We start from the raw sequence: 17,775 nt of genomic DNA, 5'->3' as shown, positions 1-17,775 counted from the left end.
GGAATGTATGCGCGCTCGCACACCACCCGCAGGGCCGGCTCCCCTTCATAACCAATTGATGCAAAAAGCGACCTCTCCCTGATTGACAGGAGGAGGGGCGGGGCAACGGGCCCTCTCTGATTGACAGGAGGAGGGGCGGGGCAACGGGCCCTCTCTGATTGACAGGAGGAGGGGCGGGGCAACGGGCCCTCTCTGATTGACAGGAGGAGGGGCGGGGCAACGGGCCCTCTCTGATTGACAGGAGGAGGGGCGGGACAACGGGCCCTCTCTGATTGACAGGAGGAGGGGCGGGACAACGGGCTCTCTCTGATTGACAGGAGGAGGGGCGGGGCAACGGGCCCTCTCTGATTGACAGGAGGAGGGGCGGGGCAACGGGCCCTCTCTGATTGACAGGAGGAGGGGCGGGACAACGGGCTCTCTCTGATTGACAGGAGGAGGGGCGGGGCAACGGGCCCTCTCTGATTGACAGGAGGAGGGGCGGGGCAACGGGCCCTCTCTGATTGACAGGAGGAGGGGCGGGACAACGGGCTCTCTGATTGACAGGAGGAGGGGCGGGGCAACGGGCTCTCTCTGATTGACAGGAGGAGGGGCGGGGCAGAGGGCCGTCTGTGATTGACAGGAGGAGGGGGCCGGGCCATTTCCCCTTGCTAACTAATTGTGATTGACAGGAGGCGGGGCGGAGAAGCGGGCCCTCTAATTGGCAGGAGGAGGGGCGGGGCAGCGGGACTGGGGATGGGGAGGGGCTGAGGGCCGTCTGTGATTGACAGGAGGCGGGGCAGCGGGACTGGGGATGGGGAGGGGCAGAGGGCCGTCTGTGATTGACAGGAGGCGGGGCAGCGGGACTGGGGATGGGGAGGGGCAGAGGGCCGTCTGTGATTGACAGGAGGCGGGGCCGGGCGGGGGCGGAGCTTCACCTTGATTGACAGGGAGCTGGTGGCTGGGCGTCATTTCCCTTCCCACCTGGCGGTGCTGCTGTCGTGAGATGGTCGGAAGGGGCTCGCGTTGTGAGAGGCGCTGATCAGAGTCTCGGGCAGGGGGAGGAGGTGGTGGTGACACTCGCCGCCGCCATGCCGAACATCGTGCTGTTCAGCGGCAGTTCGCACCAGGACCTCTCGCAGAGGGTGGCCGACAGGCTCGGGCTAGAGCTGGGTAAAGTGGTGACCAAGAAATTCAGCAACCAGGAGACGTGGTGAGTGCGGCCCCGGGGGGATGGGGACCGGGGGGATGGGGGTGGAGAGGGGGGGCCGGCTCTCCATCCTGCCTGCTCCCACGCGTGGCCACGGCTGTACGGACCCGCTGACTCCGGCCCTGCAGCATCTTATCCGGCTTATATTTTTGCCGCGGTCTACAGCCCAGGGAACCTGTCAGCTGTCCCCCCCCCCCTACCTCCTCCCCGGGGGTGATGGGGTTTAACTCGGCGGCCCGAGATGGGGAGCGGGTGGTCTGGGCCCTCTGACCGAGCAGCGCCTGTGGGCCCCCACCTGACGCAGGTTGGCCTTTCCTCGGGCGCCAACTGATGATCTGCAGTCAGCGTGGACCCGAGCAGACACATCCTGTGGCTGGCGCGCTTTCCACCCTCCCCCCCCCCGTCATGTCTTATTACAGAGGGTGGAAGGGGGTTTAAACCTTGGTGAGCGGTGTCATTTTTTTGTATAAAATCTGTTGCATTCGAGGGGATCAGAGAACAGATCCGTCACCAGGGGCGACGCGCACGTTTCGGGCTGAGTTAGGTCACGCATACAGCTTTCAGACCTGAGTGCATCTTATGCTGCTCTTACTAACCACATATAGGCACTTCCCTATATTTCCATGTACTGGTCAGGGTTGATGGCTTTAAATGCATAGCCAGTGCCTTCCTTTGTGCGTTAGAGATCGTTTGCAGGGCTGTGCATTTGTTACACTGCCAGCAGCAGTTTGAGAGTGGACTGGTGAGCAATAAGGTTGCATTTTAGCCCTAGCCAGTGGTCTTGGTGCTGAGTTAAGGAGGAGAAAGGCAGCCAGCAGCCCCTGCCGTAAGTGTGTGCTGTGTCTGTTAGGGAAGCATATCGTCAGGATGTGGTTTTGGAATAGTTTGCTGATCGATGACGGTCATGGCTCATAAATGGCCACTGGAGAGTGACCAGTGGTAGTGAACCTGTGTACCAGCAAGGAGTCAACCGCCCCAGAAGAAAGAATTGGAGGGGAGGGGGGAAAGAGAGGAGAGAACTCATTTGATCTCAGTTGCAATACTTGCTTCCATACTCTGCAGACTATGCCTTCAACTAGTCTGGGCTCTACACTCTGGAATTCCCTCCCTAAACACTCTGCCTCTACTCCTTTAACACCCTCCTTAAAACACACTTGTTTGACAAAGCTTTTAGTCACCCATCCTAACTTCTCCTCCGTTGGCTCCGTGTCCATTTTTGTCTGAACATGCTTCTCTGAAGCGTCTTGAGATGTTTTTCTATGTTAAAGGTGTTATATATGACGTTTTGATTTTAGGGACCTGTAAATACACCAACTGAAGTTTAAGATTGAAGATGGAAATTATAGCCTAGATGGGCCTGTAAACCAAGAATGGAGAGGTTGTAGAACCCCCCCCCCAGTCATCCGCTTTCTCTGAGGAAAACTATATGTGTGATTTAAGATAATCGTATCTGAACTAAGACTTTCAAATTGGGGCAAAGGTTTTCTAAGCTTGCTGGTTCTGGACCAGTAACATGTTCCCTCATCTGCACCTAGAAAATAATGTTTAATGATAATGGGGTATTAAAATAAAAAAATATTTTGGGATTGGTTAAACTGGTCTTTGAGAAAAGTGTGTGCAGTTTAAAGATGACAAAACTAACCAAATGTTGGGCTGTGATTTGTTGGAAAATGTTAAGAATCATATAGGATTCCAAATGAAGTGGGAACACTTTACAGTGTCTTAGTCATTTGGCTACTAAGATCTTGAAATTAGTCAAAAAAATCAGATTGACTTGCAATTGCTATTTTTTTAAATCTTTATTGGGAAACTTTTGTTATCAGTTTGTGAGACCATTACTGCAGAGGTACAGCAGTGTCCAAGGGCAGGTGAATTTCTGTTGAACAGGGGAGGAATCAAGAAAATAGTCACTAAGAAGCAGAAAGTCACAAGACTGATTTGAATAGAAACTTGGCAGCTAGATTTCTATCACGCTGCTATGCAGGTGGATTAAGCAACTAATTAACTTCCTTTCAAGATTTGTGTTGGACGTTCTCTGCTTTTCAGTGACTTAAAAAAAAATCTTGCACTTGCAACCGTTGATGGTGTGGCTTGTTAAGCAAAACAAAATGCAGCCAGTGTTTGAGGCTGCAGAGACCTTTAGTTTTGGAAGAACAGGCTAAGGCTTGTCTGGCATGGCTAAAGTTGCTGCTGATTTACATAGAATTTACAGCACAGAAATAGGCTGTTCGGCTCAACTGATATGTGCTGGTGATTATGCTGCACACAAGCCTCCTCCCACCTTACTTCATCCAACCCTATCTGCATATCCTTCCATTCCTTTCTCCCTCATGTTTTTTATCTAGCTTTCCCTTAAAGGCATCTGTTGTTCACCTCAACTACTCCATGTGGTGGTAAGTTCCACTTTCTGGGCAAAGAAGTTTCTCCTGAATTCTTTATTGGATTTATTAGTGACTATCTTATTTATGGCCCCTAGTTTTGGACACCCCACAGTGGGAACATCTCTATATCTACCCCGTCAAACCCCTTAATAATGTTAAAGATCTCTAGGTCATCTCTCAGCTGCCTTTTCTAGAGAAACAAGCCCCAACCTGTTCAGTCTTTCCTGATAGTTATAACCTCTCAGTTCTGGTATCGTCCTTGTGAATCTTTTTGACACCTTCTCCGGTGCCTCTATATCCTTTCTGTAATACGGAGACCAGAACTGTACACAGTATTACTCTGTGTGGTCTAACCAAGGTTCTATACAAGTTTAACACAACTTTCCTGCTTTTCAATTCCCCTAGAAGTGAACCCCAGTGCTTTTTGCATTTTTTATGGCCTTATTAACCTGAGTCGCTACTTTGTGATTTGTCTCTACCCCTAGATCCTTTTGCTTCTCTACCACATTTAGACTCTTAAATTCCAAGGAGTATGTGGCCTCCTACCAAAATGCACCACCTCACACTTACCTATATTGAAGTTCATTTGCCATTTACATGCCCATTCTGTAAGTTTATTAATGTAGTCTTGTATTTTGTTGGTCTTCAGTACTAACTCTTCCCCCCCCCCCCCCCCCACCCCCCAGTTCGGTGTTACCGCAAATTTTGAAATTGTACTTCCGATTCCATAGTCCACATCGTGAATGTAAATGGTGAACAACAGTGGTCCCAGCACCGATCCCTGTGGAACACTACTTCCCACCTTCTGCCAGTCTGAGTAACCACCTTTAACCCCTACTTTCGGTTTTGTAGCTAGATTGCTATCCATTCTGCTACTTGTCCCCTGACTCCACATGCTCTGACCTGGTCAGTTTGTAAAGTCAAATGGCTTTTTTTTTATAAAGAGCTGTATGTCAATGTGAAAGCTAGCTCTTTTGACTTAAGTCTGCAACATGGGGCAAGCAATTATCTTAGTAAGCAGTGGCATACTAAAAATCTAAATAAAAAATTTGACCTGTTGCTACAACTTCAGAAGACCCTTTATTTTTGTACAGTGTTTATATCCAGTTCCAGTCTCAACCCAATGTCTCAAGCCTGAATTCAGCCTGCGCTCAATTCCTTGATTTTAAATTTTCTTTTGAAAAATTCAGCTTTGAAAAATCTTCCTTACAGTAAACAATTTCCATTGACCTTCAGTATTGCCATAAATCTGAGGTTTTTGACTCGTATCTGTAGATTTCCGATGGCCATACTTATTTATAGGGCAGAGTGGTGTAGCCTGAAGCATCTTTTTAAAAAAAAATCTCATTCATACATTGGATTATTTTTTCAATTGATTTCCTTTGTGAATCAGTGTCTAGACTCTTGGCTGGCATAACAATTCTTTGGGAGTTTTAGCTTTGTCTAGGTTACTGCCATCTTTGAAGACTTCTCGTTCGCTTCATTCTCTGTGTCTTCTAATGGTTCTTCATTATTTATTACTTCACATCCCACCCCTACAGTTCACTGTCAGTGATACCTTCAAAGTATGTAATAAAATGGCTGCTTTCTCCAATATAATTTTCTTTATTTTCTTGGAGTATTGTGCACAGTTTTGGTCTCCTTACCTAAGGAAGGATATACTTGCCTTAGAGGGAATGCAACAAAGGTTCACCAGATTGATTCCTGGGATGAGAGAATTGTCCTATGAGCAGAGATTGTGTAGAATGGGCATTGATTCTCTGGAGATTAGAAGAATGAGAGGTGATCTCATTGAAATGTGTAAAATTCTTGGAGGGTTTGACAGGGTAGATACTGAGAGGCTGTTTCCCCTGGCCGGAGAATCTAGAACTAGGAGTCATAGTCTCGAGATAAGGGGTCGGGCATTTAGGACCGAGATGAGGAAAAATTTCTTCACTGAGGGTTGTGAATCTTTGGAATTCTCTACCCCAGAGGGCTATGGATGCTCTGTCGTTGAGTATATTCAAGACTGAGATCGCTACATTTTTGGACACTAAGGGAATCAAGGGATATGGAGATAGAAGATCAGCCATGATCTTATTGAATGGTGGAACAGGCTCGAGGGGCCGTATGGCCTACTCCGGTTCCTATTTCTTATGTTCTTTGTTAGCTTGGCTGTGGTATACAATCATCTGAGTCAGAAGTTCATGGGCTTAAGCCCCATTTCAAGGCTTGAGCCCATAATGTAGGCTGACACTTTAGTGCAGTACTGAGGGAGGTAGTGTCTTTCAAATGAGATGTTCAACCGAGGCCCCTAACTGTTCAAGTGGATGTCAAAAATCCCATGGCACCTTTTTGAAGAAGAGCCTGGCCAGCATTTATCCTCCAACCAAAGCCATTTTGTCATTTTGCTGTTTGTGGGACCTTGTGCATAAACTGGCTGCTCTGTTTGCCTCCGTAACAGTGACTGCACTTTCAAGTAATTCACTGGCTGTGAAGTGTGTCAGAACATCCTGAGGATATGAAACAACAATGCAAGTTTTCTTTCTAATTTCCGTTGAAAGTTTTAAGAGCAGATCCATCTGAACTGAAGTACAAAATGCCATCTTAATTTCTCTTAAATACAGCAAAGATTTCAAAAAATGTACAATTCATTCTTTATCCTGACTGATAGCTTTTACAAGCCATGCTATATTGATGCCTTGGAGCTCTGGCAATGGAATCTACAGCCACTTTGCTTACTTGCCTAATTGTTTTCCTGGCTTTTAAATGTGTTTGATATTGGTGTGGTGCAGATGGCTGCAGCTAACTTGAAAAATATAGTGGGTATGATTATGTACATATTCCTGTTTGTTTAACAATGGTATAAATAAGACCTTTCAAGAATTCAGTCCTTTGAAGCAGGATTATACACTGGCTTTCAAAGTTTTTACTTAAATATTGTATGTTCCTGACATCTTTGGTTCAGACTCGATGAATTTAGGTCAAATGATGCAAGCTACTGCAGCTTTTTGCTAGCAGAAGCTGGCTTGGGAAGAAATTAAATATTGCCAGATTTATGGTATACCAATATGGTGCTAAAGTGTCTTCAGTGTTCAAATTTTCATCTCTTCATGTATGCCCTGTTCTTATAACTTAAAATGAGATGGCATTCCATACAATGCTCCTTGAGCGTTAATTGTCAAAGTATCATTTATTTGACTAATTATTTGGCATGCCAAAGGTGCTCAGATTTTTGTTTTAAAGTGGAGTAGTTTCAGGTAATATTTCTCCACAGGTCCCACGTTATGCAAATTTGTATTGTCCTACATAACTTGGGCAAATGTCTTTTTTTGTCATATTTTTGATTGGATCATTGTGGGGTTGTGTTTCTTTTATGGAAGTGTGATTGACCCTCTTGAGAAATGTGCTTTCTTTTGTTTTGACCATTTGTATTCCACCAAAGAGAGGTACAGGCACCATGACATTTCCTCTGCCCCCAGCCAGGACTCCCCTGGGTCCCAGCTTCTGCATTCCTCCTTCCTCTGCAGTCTCAATCCCAAGCCTCTTATGCTTGGTCACTGGTGCCCTGTTTCAACGATGGGCCTGCTGTGCTGTCCCATTTCTCCTCAACCCTTTGCCGCCGCCCCCACCCAAACAAAAAACATAGAAGAAATGAACCAATTTATACTTCTCAGCACAAAAAGATTATTCATTCACTTATCACCTAGTGGATCTTTTACATCCACCAGAGAGCAGATGGTGCCTCGGTTTAACATCTCATTCAATAAGTTGGAGTTTATGGAGAAGGGGAGATCAATGAGAAGGACATTGGAGAAATCAAGACTTCAGGTGTCAAAAGTGTAAATAAGAGTTTCAGCAGCATTGTTAGTGAGGTGGGGTTGTAGGTGGACAGTTTTGCCGAGGTGGAAGTAGGTAATCTTAATTATGTATAGGATGTTGGATTTGAAGGGTCTGAGGAAGAGGGGGGCCAAGGACAGATCCTTGGTAGACTGAGATGCTGCAGTGGGGAGAGATACCACTGTTTTTGTTGCGTTCGGAAATGGAGTGAAATTATGCAAGAGCAGCTTCACGTAACTAGGGGATGGGGAAAGATAGTGCGCACAAATACTGCAGTAGTTGATTAGGACAAGGAATGTAACACAGTCACAAAGCATGTCATGTGTAACTGATCAGGGTGGTGGTAGTGCTGTGAGCAGGATGGAAGCTGGACTGAAGGAATTCCAAGTCCTTGTCCTCCAGATGATTCTAGAGTAAGAGGAGGATTTCACTGAGCGTGAGACACAGTAATGCTTAGATCTGAATATGAATGACTGGACCAGTACATTATGTATTTGGATCTTGATGTGCATATTGCATGAGCTTACAGAATATAGCAGCATTGGGGAATCCTCCTTGGGGTTCCCTGGACAGCTGAGAACAGTTCCCCTGATGACATACTGGGTAAATGCATCATGTGGTGTGATGATCATACACCTGCTCTTCAATCTTGTGTACATGAGACGAGATTGTGCTCAGCTGTGATGTCCCCCATAATTAACTTGCTTAAGTGAAGCCCCTTTATGAATCATAACCCGCACAAGCCAGAGTCTTTGGGAGAGGAAAAGGTGAGACAAATAGTAGAGGGCAGCACATTGCGAGGAATGGGGCATTTATTTATGGTTGGGGAAGTCTTTCATAGTCCTTGTGTGAGCCTCAGTCTTGCTCGTGAATCAACTGCGTGTCCACTGTGAAACGTTCATATTCTGTGAAAGTAATTTGTAATTGTTATTTAGGTGTCCCTCTTTCAGCTTTGTGTTGGAGGCACAAATAAATGCTGTAATTAAGAAATGGTGCATAATTTGTACTCTGACTGAATCTGGCTGGAGGCCAGTTACTGATCTTTGTTACTGGATGCAAATTATTGATATTGGACAATAAAACCCGCTGAATAGACCGTTTTTAACTTGCTGTCAATGCTCGTCTACATTGTCTGGTGTAACATGAAGCTAGAGACCTCAAGTAATCCACCCGTTAGTTGCTATGAACGCAAAGTTTGATGAATTTGCACTGGCGTACCAATAGGCAAGCAGTGTTTTCCACAGCCAAGTGCATGCTCCAGCAAGCCTGAAGTGAGAAGTGAACTTTGCGTTTGAATTTCTGCAGAGCTTGTGCAAAGTTTGAGATTCAGTTTCTTGTGTTCTTGGCATAAACATGCCACCCCACTTTCAATGCTATTTGCTGTTGTCATAATCCTGTCTAACAGGGTGGCAAGCTTTGTTTTTACGGGCTGCATTGGTGGGTACCATAAAGCCTGAAAGGAAAATATGAAGTGAATATCCGTGCTCCCCTGAATTTGCATTTATCTCTAGTTGCTACCAGCAGATCTTGGTGTGATTTACAATTTATCTGTCAATAAGGCAACAGTGCTGATAACCCTTTCCAAACCTCCAGCCCCACACAGTTCAAACATGATGGATAATGAATGAGAAGTGCGAATAGGACTGAGTTGCCCAGGCTTTGAAAGTTATGTTGCTAAGCTTGGTGGCCATATGTGGTCCAAAGGTTACAGTTTGGGCACCCCTGCTATTGATGATCGACACCTGCCTACTTATGAGGGGTAGATTCTGCCATGGACTGGGCTGTCTGCACATTTTTGTATGGCTTTGGATTATACTGAGGTTAAGACCAATACATTGATTACTGTGCATGCCCTACAGGTTGACGAATTGCATTTTGGTTAGAAATGCTTAGAATAAAAATGACTTGGGCGTTTTACTTGTGTTTCTATATTAGCTGTAACATTAGTGGGATAATAGTATGTAAGTAAGGCATAACTTTTTCAAATATTGCTCTTAAATCTGACCTTAAAATTGCTTTACACATTTTCAATAATAAGGTGGCTAATTAACAAGAGATTTCATACTACTGCTTTCCTTCATAATCCTTAATTGTCTTGTCATTGGAGCTGTTCTACTTGTTACAAGTTGAGTTTTGGCCCCTCCTCTTGTAAAACCCCTATGGCCTGATTATTTATAATTTGGAGTAATCTGGATGTTTGAACCTCCTCATCTGATGGCTATTTTTTTCCAAAATTTGCTAAATCGTATGTCCTAGGAACACAATGAAAAATTAATTGTACTAAACACTGGTCATTTATAGAAAAGCACCATCCCTGAACTTCTGGGAATTAAAAATATAAAACCCTGAAGTACAGGTGACCACATTTCAGTAAAATATGAATTTGTGTTATAGGTACAGGAGTAAGCCTTTTAATCCCTCAAATCTGTTCTGCCATCCAATCAAATCATGGCTGATCAGTACCTCAACTCCATTTACCTGCCTTTGTTCCATATCCCTTGAAACACGTAGATATCGGAAATCTGTGTCTTGAAAATTTCAATTGTCCCAGCATTCACAGCCTTTTGTACAGACAGTTCCAGATTTCCACTAGCCTTAATGAAAAAGTGTTTCCTGATTTCACTTTTAAATGGCCTAACTGATTTTAAAATTATGCCCGCTTCTTGATTGCCCCACCAGAAGCAACAGTTTCTCTGTATCTACCTTATCTAATCCCTTTATCGTTTTAAACACCTCAATTAGATCACCTCACAACTATCTAAACTCATGGGAATACAAGCCAAGTTTACGCAACCTGGCCTCGGAATTTAACCCTTTAAGGCCTGATATCCAAGGCCAGTATATCCTTCCTGAAGTGTGGTGCCCAAAACTGAACGCAGTACTCCGGATGGGGTCTGAACCAAGGTTGTGTACAACTGAAGCATCACTTCCTTTCTTTTGCATTCCAACCCCCTTGAGATAAAGGCCACATTTCATTAGCCTTTTTGATTACTTTTTGTTCCTGTGCACTAGCTTTTAGTGATTTGTGTACGGACACCCAAATCCCTTCGTTCTTCCATAGTTCCTAGTCTCTCACCGTTAAGAAAATATTCTGATTTGTCTTTCTTGGATCCATAGTGAATGACCTCACACTTTCCCACATTGCACTCCATCTGCCATACTTTCGCCCACTCACCTAATCTGCCTATGTCCCTTTGTAACTCCCTGCTCCCTTCTACACAATGCACTGCCTCCGAACTTAGTGTCATCTGCAAACTTGGATACACAACTTTCTATTCCTTCGTCCAAGTCATTGATGTGTGATGAAAAGCTGAGACCCCAGTACAGATCCCTGTTCAGATTAATGGAATTGTAGTAGAATTAGTTTCTGATAAATTAACTGGAGCCTATCTAGATGAAAATTTGAATTTTAGATCCATATATACTGAAGAAAACAAATGAGAAAGCTGCTCTTCGAACGGGATTGAAGTACCTCAAAGTGTGAATTGGAGAGAATCAGAACAGCCTGTTGATTTAGTTTATACCCTTCCCATTTGATGTCTGCATTACATTTTTGAACAAATGTACCAAGTATTACTATTCTAGGGTGAAAAATGATGCTTTCTGAAGATGTACATGATGTAAATCAGATTATCATATTCTATGTTACGAATAGAATACTTTAACCCAATGAGGAAGTTAAATGGGCTTAATCGTGCATGGTGGTTTGAAAGCGATGTGATTGTTAATTGAGTAATTGTATGGGTGTTGATGCTTTTGTACGTACTTCAATGGAGGATTGCTAATGATTTTAAAATGTAGTATTCGTACTAGAGGATCAAACCAAAATGGTTACCACCCTTTAGTTTATTCAAGGCTAGGTTAGAATGAATGAATCCTGAAATATGTGAAGTTAATTAGTGGTTGGTTAAATTGAAGTCCACAAAACATGGAAAGCTCTGACCCAATACCGATTTGAAATTGTTGTAATTGCTATGGCATAATTAAACTCTTGCTTTGTGGTTTTGTGTCTAACCAAAATAAGTTGTTGAGTGACAAGTAGGTCTGACTTCTTTAGCTTGTTGTAGCCAGAAGTGATGATTTTTTTAAAAAAAATTTAAATAAACTTTCCAGTTTTCTAGATCTGAAGGAGGCAAAAGTCCATGGTGGAAATGTTCAAATCTGCCCTTGTAGAATAATCTAGATCTGATCATTTGACTTTCTACAGTATATATAGCCCTATTCCTTTTTTGTCGTAACTTCATAGTACCTGAGTTTATTCTATCTGAAGGCAAGAATAGTTTGTGTTCTGTGCTTTGGACTTTAATGCTGAAGCCTGGATTTAAAACTGCTTTGGTTGTTAAGCTAAGATCAAGGTCACTGATTTGTAGTTTCATGTAATGAAAATGGAATGTGACTCGGTCAGAATAAACTAGTGATTGTCATAATGCAAAATGCCTAGGTAGGTCTGCATCAAACCAGTACTGCTGGTCCACAATAGTTGAAGCACACTTCCAAGTGTGTGGAGAGACAAATCTCGTTACCCATCTATCGTGCTGTGGAAACAAAATAATTTGCATGCAGTGCTCAAGTGAAGGAAACCGTTTCCTTGGTTCTGTTTTAGAAAACCAAAGAAATTTAATTGGTGAGTCCCCATTTGGTTCAAAAAAATGCTTTAGTGGTGAAGTTCTCCCTGGGATTGTTGCTTTGTGGATTAGGCCTTGCTATTTCCACCGAGCACAGGTTTTATTGAAGTTCGTGCATCAAACGTATCAGTGGGTGCACTGGGTGAGTGCTGGAGTTCCCATGCCAGAGGGGCACTCACCTCCACATACTCTGATCATGTCTCTGGATCCAGCCTTTTCGGATAACTGTCTTAGGGACCAATGTGAACATGCCGATTCTTAAAATTGAGGACCCAGTTCGGGGCTTGTATAATGTATGTGAATGTACATGTAAATATACAATGACTTCATAACATTTGTGAATTGTACATATGTTGCAGAAACTATATATGTGAATGTTCTTGAGAACCTGAGAGAATTTTTAAAAAATCAGCTGAGGGTTTAGTAATATCCCATTTATATTGTCTGTGAATTTTCTGCAAACATTTTAGATTAAATAATTGAAGTCTTAACTTTTTACTGAGCACTTTTCTGCCACTTTTCTCCCCATTTCTCCTGAAGGTGTTGATTTCTGACACTCTGCAGTTCCACACACAGCCATGCTGCAGCTGGGTGGACTTTGTACAAGAACCTAGACTACAGTGGACATCGCAACTAAGTCCAATCCTGTCTTCACTCGAAGCAATGAGTGTGTGAGGCCAATTTGTCTTATTGGATAGTGATTGGGTGTTCTCCATTTCCCCCCCCCCCCCCCCCATTTCTCAGTTGAGAGTTAAAGTATCTTCTTATTTACGTCCATGCCTGGAGTCTCCTAGGCATTTGTTGCTGAATACATCATGTTTACTTTTTTGACTCTCCACTTAAACTTTATAAATGGCAAGTGGCTTTCTTTCCCTGGGGTGGGGGGCGGGGGGGAAGAAAAAGTATACTGCCACTCAACACTGAAGTGTTCATTATGGAGTAGAAAATAAACTTGTTTTAGCGACGATAGGTACTGCAAAAAGTCTAGATTTTTTTTTGGTGTTTTGTAAATCGGAGTTTACAACTTCCAGTGTAAAGTTGCATGTGTTTAGGTTGATGCTTGCTTTATAAAGAATCCTGAACCATTGGAAAAGCTTGCTGTCTTGCAAAAGTTCTAAATTTCTTTATAAAAAGCTTCAGCAGTGTATCCCTGTTTGTGGAATGCTGGAAAACATTTTATTAACAGTTCGTGAAACTGGAGTGTCTCCATTCAGAAGGAGTGAAACTTGCCGATTTTGGTTTCCTTTTTGGGGTGGCCTTCATTTTAAGCTGTGTTTTAAAGTGATTTGCAGGCCTGATACGTAGTCACACACTCAACATCCTGTCGCATTCATAGAATCGTACAGCACAAGAGACCATTTGGCCCATTGTCAAGCATTAAATTCGGGTTGCTTATCCATGTCTAAATTGTAGATCTGACTGGGTAGATACTGGGTAGAATAAATATTTGAAATGCCAGTAGTTATGTAATAAGCTATGTGTTTATAGGTACCTGTACTGACTAGAGGCAAATAGTTGGTAACCGAACAATGTTTTGATTCTCCTTTTTTTGTTTTTGTGTGTGTGTGTGTGTGTGTGTGTGTGTGTGTGTGTGTATATATATATATATATATAGAAGGTTCCAAAAATGATGGCGTTCCTTTTTTTTTGTTTTGCAGCGTGGAGATTGGGGAGAGTGTGCGAGGGGAAGATGTGTACATCGTCCAAAGTGGCTGTGGGGAAATCAATGATAATTTGATGGAGCTGTTAATCATGATCAATGCCTGCAAGTTTGCATCATCTTCTCGAGTCACCGCAGTTATTCCTTGTTTTCCCTATGCCAGACAAGACAAGAAGGACAAGGTAGTACTGAGCATTCTAGCCATTTGTTTTTTCATCTTGTTGCACTGGGGGAGAGGAGCGTGGTGACTTTGGTAAATGTAGAGTGATGCATAGAACAAATATATAATTATAAAACATATGGTCAATTTAGGTTTGTTTTATATATGGACCAAAATGTTTAATTGTGTTGAAATATGACTGAAGATGTGTTATATAGTGAGGTTTTGAAATTAGATTAACTAAGCATGTTATGTTTTTCATCTTGTAATTGAGGTATGATGACTCTTAAATCATAAGATTCCTTTTGTTTCAATTCTCAAATATTCTACTATTGAGATGGAATGCCTCTTTTTTAGATCTAATTTTTTAAATTGTTGTCATTTTTAAAGAAAAAGCTTCAAACAGATTCTTTTGTAATCCCTTTATGCAGTCATTTCTGTTAATCAAATGGAGATAGTTTTATATTAAAAGGGGGCGGATGGAACTTGTAGAATATTTTCTTTTACAATCTATTATAATCTTGCATAGGTTGTGCAGTTCCTGTCAACAATCCTTGCTCCCTGTTATGATATTTGATCAGATTTTCTGTCAACATTTCCCATTCAATTTTGTCAATTATCAAAGAACTTGTATTTATATAGCACCTTTTTGAGGTTAATAAAAATCCCAAGGCTTTTCACAAGTTGGCAACGAGTCCTTCAGATAAATGCAGCAGAGCACAGTCGATAAACTGATTTGGAAATGTATGTAGTTTTTTTAATATAATGTTAGTTGCTTGCATCATGTTTCTGAAGTTGGTCTGCTCTGCAGTCAATAACAGTGAATCAAAATTTGCACATAAGTCATTTGATTTTTGTGCCTTGCACCCTATGAGATATTTTGGTTCAGGTGCACTGTAGCTCTTTTTTTCTTCCCATGATTATCAAGTGAATGCAAGCTAACTGAAGCAACTGCGTTGAGCGGTAATTTCTAGGGCGCAAAGAGTACGAGTTTTTACTGGAGGCAGGCTTCTCGGTTAATGAATGGGGAACAAAACTGGGTTTTATCGGGGGGGTGGGGGAATGGTGGGGTTTTTCTTACAGGGAAAAGAAGTTGGAAACTGAATGTAACGTAGACTTGTCCTCGTTGTGGAAGGAGAGACAGCTTGGAGTCAGCCGAACTCTGGATTCTGTGAAGTTTTTTTGAGGAAGATTGGCTCAGTTAGTATTGCGAAGTAGTTATAATAGCTGCTGACCTTTTTTAAATCTTAAAAAAAAAAGTAAAAGGCTGCTGCTATGAAAGACCGTTAGATTCTGGCCTTCACCTCGGGGATCTGGTTTCAGATCCAGCTCAGGTTAGAGGTGAAAATCTATTGCTGTTGGAGTATCAGATGAAATGAGTTTGGGCAGTCTCAATTCAGTTGTTACTTAGCGCTATCACTCCATTTGTCGGTCTTGAAGTCTGAAATTTTAAGCCACCCTGTTCTTCAGTTACTATGACATGAAGCTCAAAGCCTTTCATCGGTCCTACTTTTCCGATAAGCTCAATATAAAATGTTTGCTTGTAGGACATAAACTTCAGGCAAATCTCTGATACAACTATTGTCTTCAGTTTGGTTAGGCCATACTTCAAAAGGAGGTGGCCAACAGCTGAGTGAAGGGACATCATCGTGGATGCTTGGGTCAGGAAATGCTTTGAGTATCCTTTACATTTGAACTAGGATTTCCCAATTTTTAAGTAGAGTTGGTTTGGATTAAGTGAGGAGATATTTGCTTGGCCATGCATTCAAAGGCCAGAGAAGTGGTACCAATAAGCCTGGAAAGTAATGGAATTTTATTGCTGAAACTTGACTTCCCTACCCCAAAAATTAGAATTTGGTTCTATCCTTAAGTGGTATTTATTAAACAATCCTTGCAGTTTGTAAAATATTCACTGTTTCTGATCATACAGGCAATCTGCTGCGAGGCTGGTCATAATTGATTTCAATTTGCCAATCTCTAATCGAGGGGGGAGAAAGAAGGGAGCTACCAATGTAAGGTGCTTCTATTGGCCTTGAGGCCCACTGTTGTGTCCACTTTCATGTATTTCCCCTCTTAGATGATTGACTAGGCAGAATATTTGAGACTGTAGTCAGCTATTCAACAGATTCTCTTCACTTGGGTGCCTGGTTTTGAGTAATGGAGAACTGTTTCCTTGCAAAGTTCTTAAAATCTGCAATGAAAATTTCTGTCCAGTGGCCTCTGAATTGCTCCAGTATGGTTCAGCATTGTTGATCTATCAATTTCTGCTGGTAGGTTCTGGTGGAGAACATCCTCTGGGTTCACACTACAATCTCCATCATCTTCAGCTTGAGTGATCAGTGCATTCCTCATAGATTGAGGGCCATGTTATGCCTCTTCATCTAAATAAAACACTTAAAGGAACTACTTTTTCCCTCTTTCTGTTCCACTCATTGGCCTAACTCCTGCAATATGTGGAAGGTGTTTCCATTTGAAGAATGGAGGTGATTCTACTGTTGGGTGATCCAACTGTCTTCAGAATGGTGATTTGAAAAAAAAAATTGACTTTCTGAATAGAGATGAAATTAATGGTATATAGTTTGATTTTGTACATTCACCCTTAATAATTAAAACAAAATTGGCAAGCAAAAATACTTCAGATAGCATTAGAAATGGTAACCTTTTTAAAAAAAAATATCAACATCTGCTACCTTATGTGTCTGACCTCGCGCTTTTCTCTAGAACTGAACTTTGTGGTGGTTCCATTTAAGAAACGATTGCACCGTGTCCTAAGTTGTCTCTTATCTCTGCCAAAGTAAAAGGACATAATCTGAAAGTGAGGGAGTAAAACTAAATTACTGTCGTGCAGCCTGTCACCATTACATGACCGTCTCTGTAGGCTAAAAATAGTTGACTTTTTTTTAAAAGTTTGTTTCCACTGTTAGCAAACGGGGGCATCCCACAAGCCACAAAATAAGTACTCAAATGTTTTCATGTGCCCACTCAACATTTGAAATAAACTTGGTTTGACTTTTTTTTATTCGTTCATGGGATGTGGGCATCGCTGGCAAGGCCGGCATTTATTGCCCATCCCTAATTGCCCTTGAGAAGGTGGTGGTGAGCCGCCGCCTTGAACCGCTACAGTCCGTGTGGTGAAGGTTCTCCCATAGTGCTGTTAGGAAGGGAATTCCAGGATTTTGACCCAGCGACGATGAAAGAATGGCGATATATTTCCAAGTCGGGATGGTGTGTGACTTGGAGGGGAACGTGCAGGTGGTGTTGTTCCCATGTGCCTGCTGCTCTTGTCCTTCTAGGTGGTAGAGATCGTGGGTTTGGGAGGTGCTGTCGAAGAAGCCTTGGCGAGTTGCTGCAGTGCATCCTGTGGATGGTACACACTGCAGCCACAGTGCGTCGGTGGTGAAGGGAGTGAATGTTTAAGGTGATGGATGGAGTCCCAATCAAACGGGCTGATTTGTCCTTGTTGGTGTCGAGCTTTTTGAGTGTTGTTGGAGCTGCACTCATCCAGGCAAGTGGAGAGTATTCCATCACACTCCTGACTTGTGCCTTGTCGATGGTGGAAAGGCTTTGGGGAGGTGAGTCACTCGCTGCAGAATTCCTAGCCTCTGACCTGCTCTTGTAGCCACAGTATTTATATGGCTGGTCCAGTTAAGTTTCTGGTCAATAGTGACCCCCAGGATGTTGATGGTGGGGAATTCGGTAATGGTAATGCCATTGAATGTCATGGGGAGGTGGTTAGACACTCTCTTGTTGGAGATGGTCATTGCCTGGCACTTGTCTGGCACGAATGTTACTTGCCACTTATGAGCCCAAGCCTGGATGTTGTCCAGGTCTTGCTGCACGTGGGCTTGGACTGCTTCATTATTTGAGGGGTTGCGAATGGAACTGAACACTGCAATCATCAGCGAACATCCCCATTTCTGACCTTATGATGGAGGGAAGGTCAT

The 17,775-nt window shown here is 42.9% G+C and overlaps 1 protein-coding gene across 1 annotated transcript in view; it reads left to right on the top strand.

The window, feature by feature from the left end:
* Positions 1-941: 941 nt before the first annotated feature.
* Positions 942-17,775, top strand: part of LOC137327181 (ribose-phosphate pyrophosphokinase 2) — a 29,830-nt gene continuing 12,996 nt past the window's right edge. The window contains exons 1-2 of the mRNA XM_067992716.1: positions 942-1,189; positions 13,670-13,853. Of these exons, the coding sequence (XP_067848817.1) occupies positions 1,068-1,189; positions 13,670-13,853 (306 nt within the window). The 5' untranslated portion in view covers positions 942-1,067. The remainder of the gene's footprint in view (positions 1,190-13,669; positions 13,854-17,775) is intronic.

Source organism: Heptranchias perlo, chromosome 11 (assembly GCF_035084215.1).
Source record: "Heptranchias perlo isolate sHepPer1 chromosome 11, sHepPer1.hap1, whole genome shotgun sequence".
Taxonomy (NCBI): domain Eukaryota; kingdom Metazoa; phylum Chordata; class Chondrichthyes; order Hexanchiformes; family Hexanchidae; genus Heptranchias; species Heptranchias perlo.
Note: the sequence above shows the minus strand (reverse complement) of the source record. Positions and strands in the feature narration are given on the sequence as shown.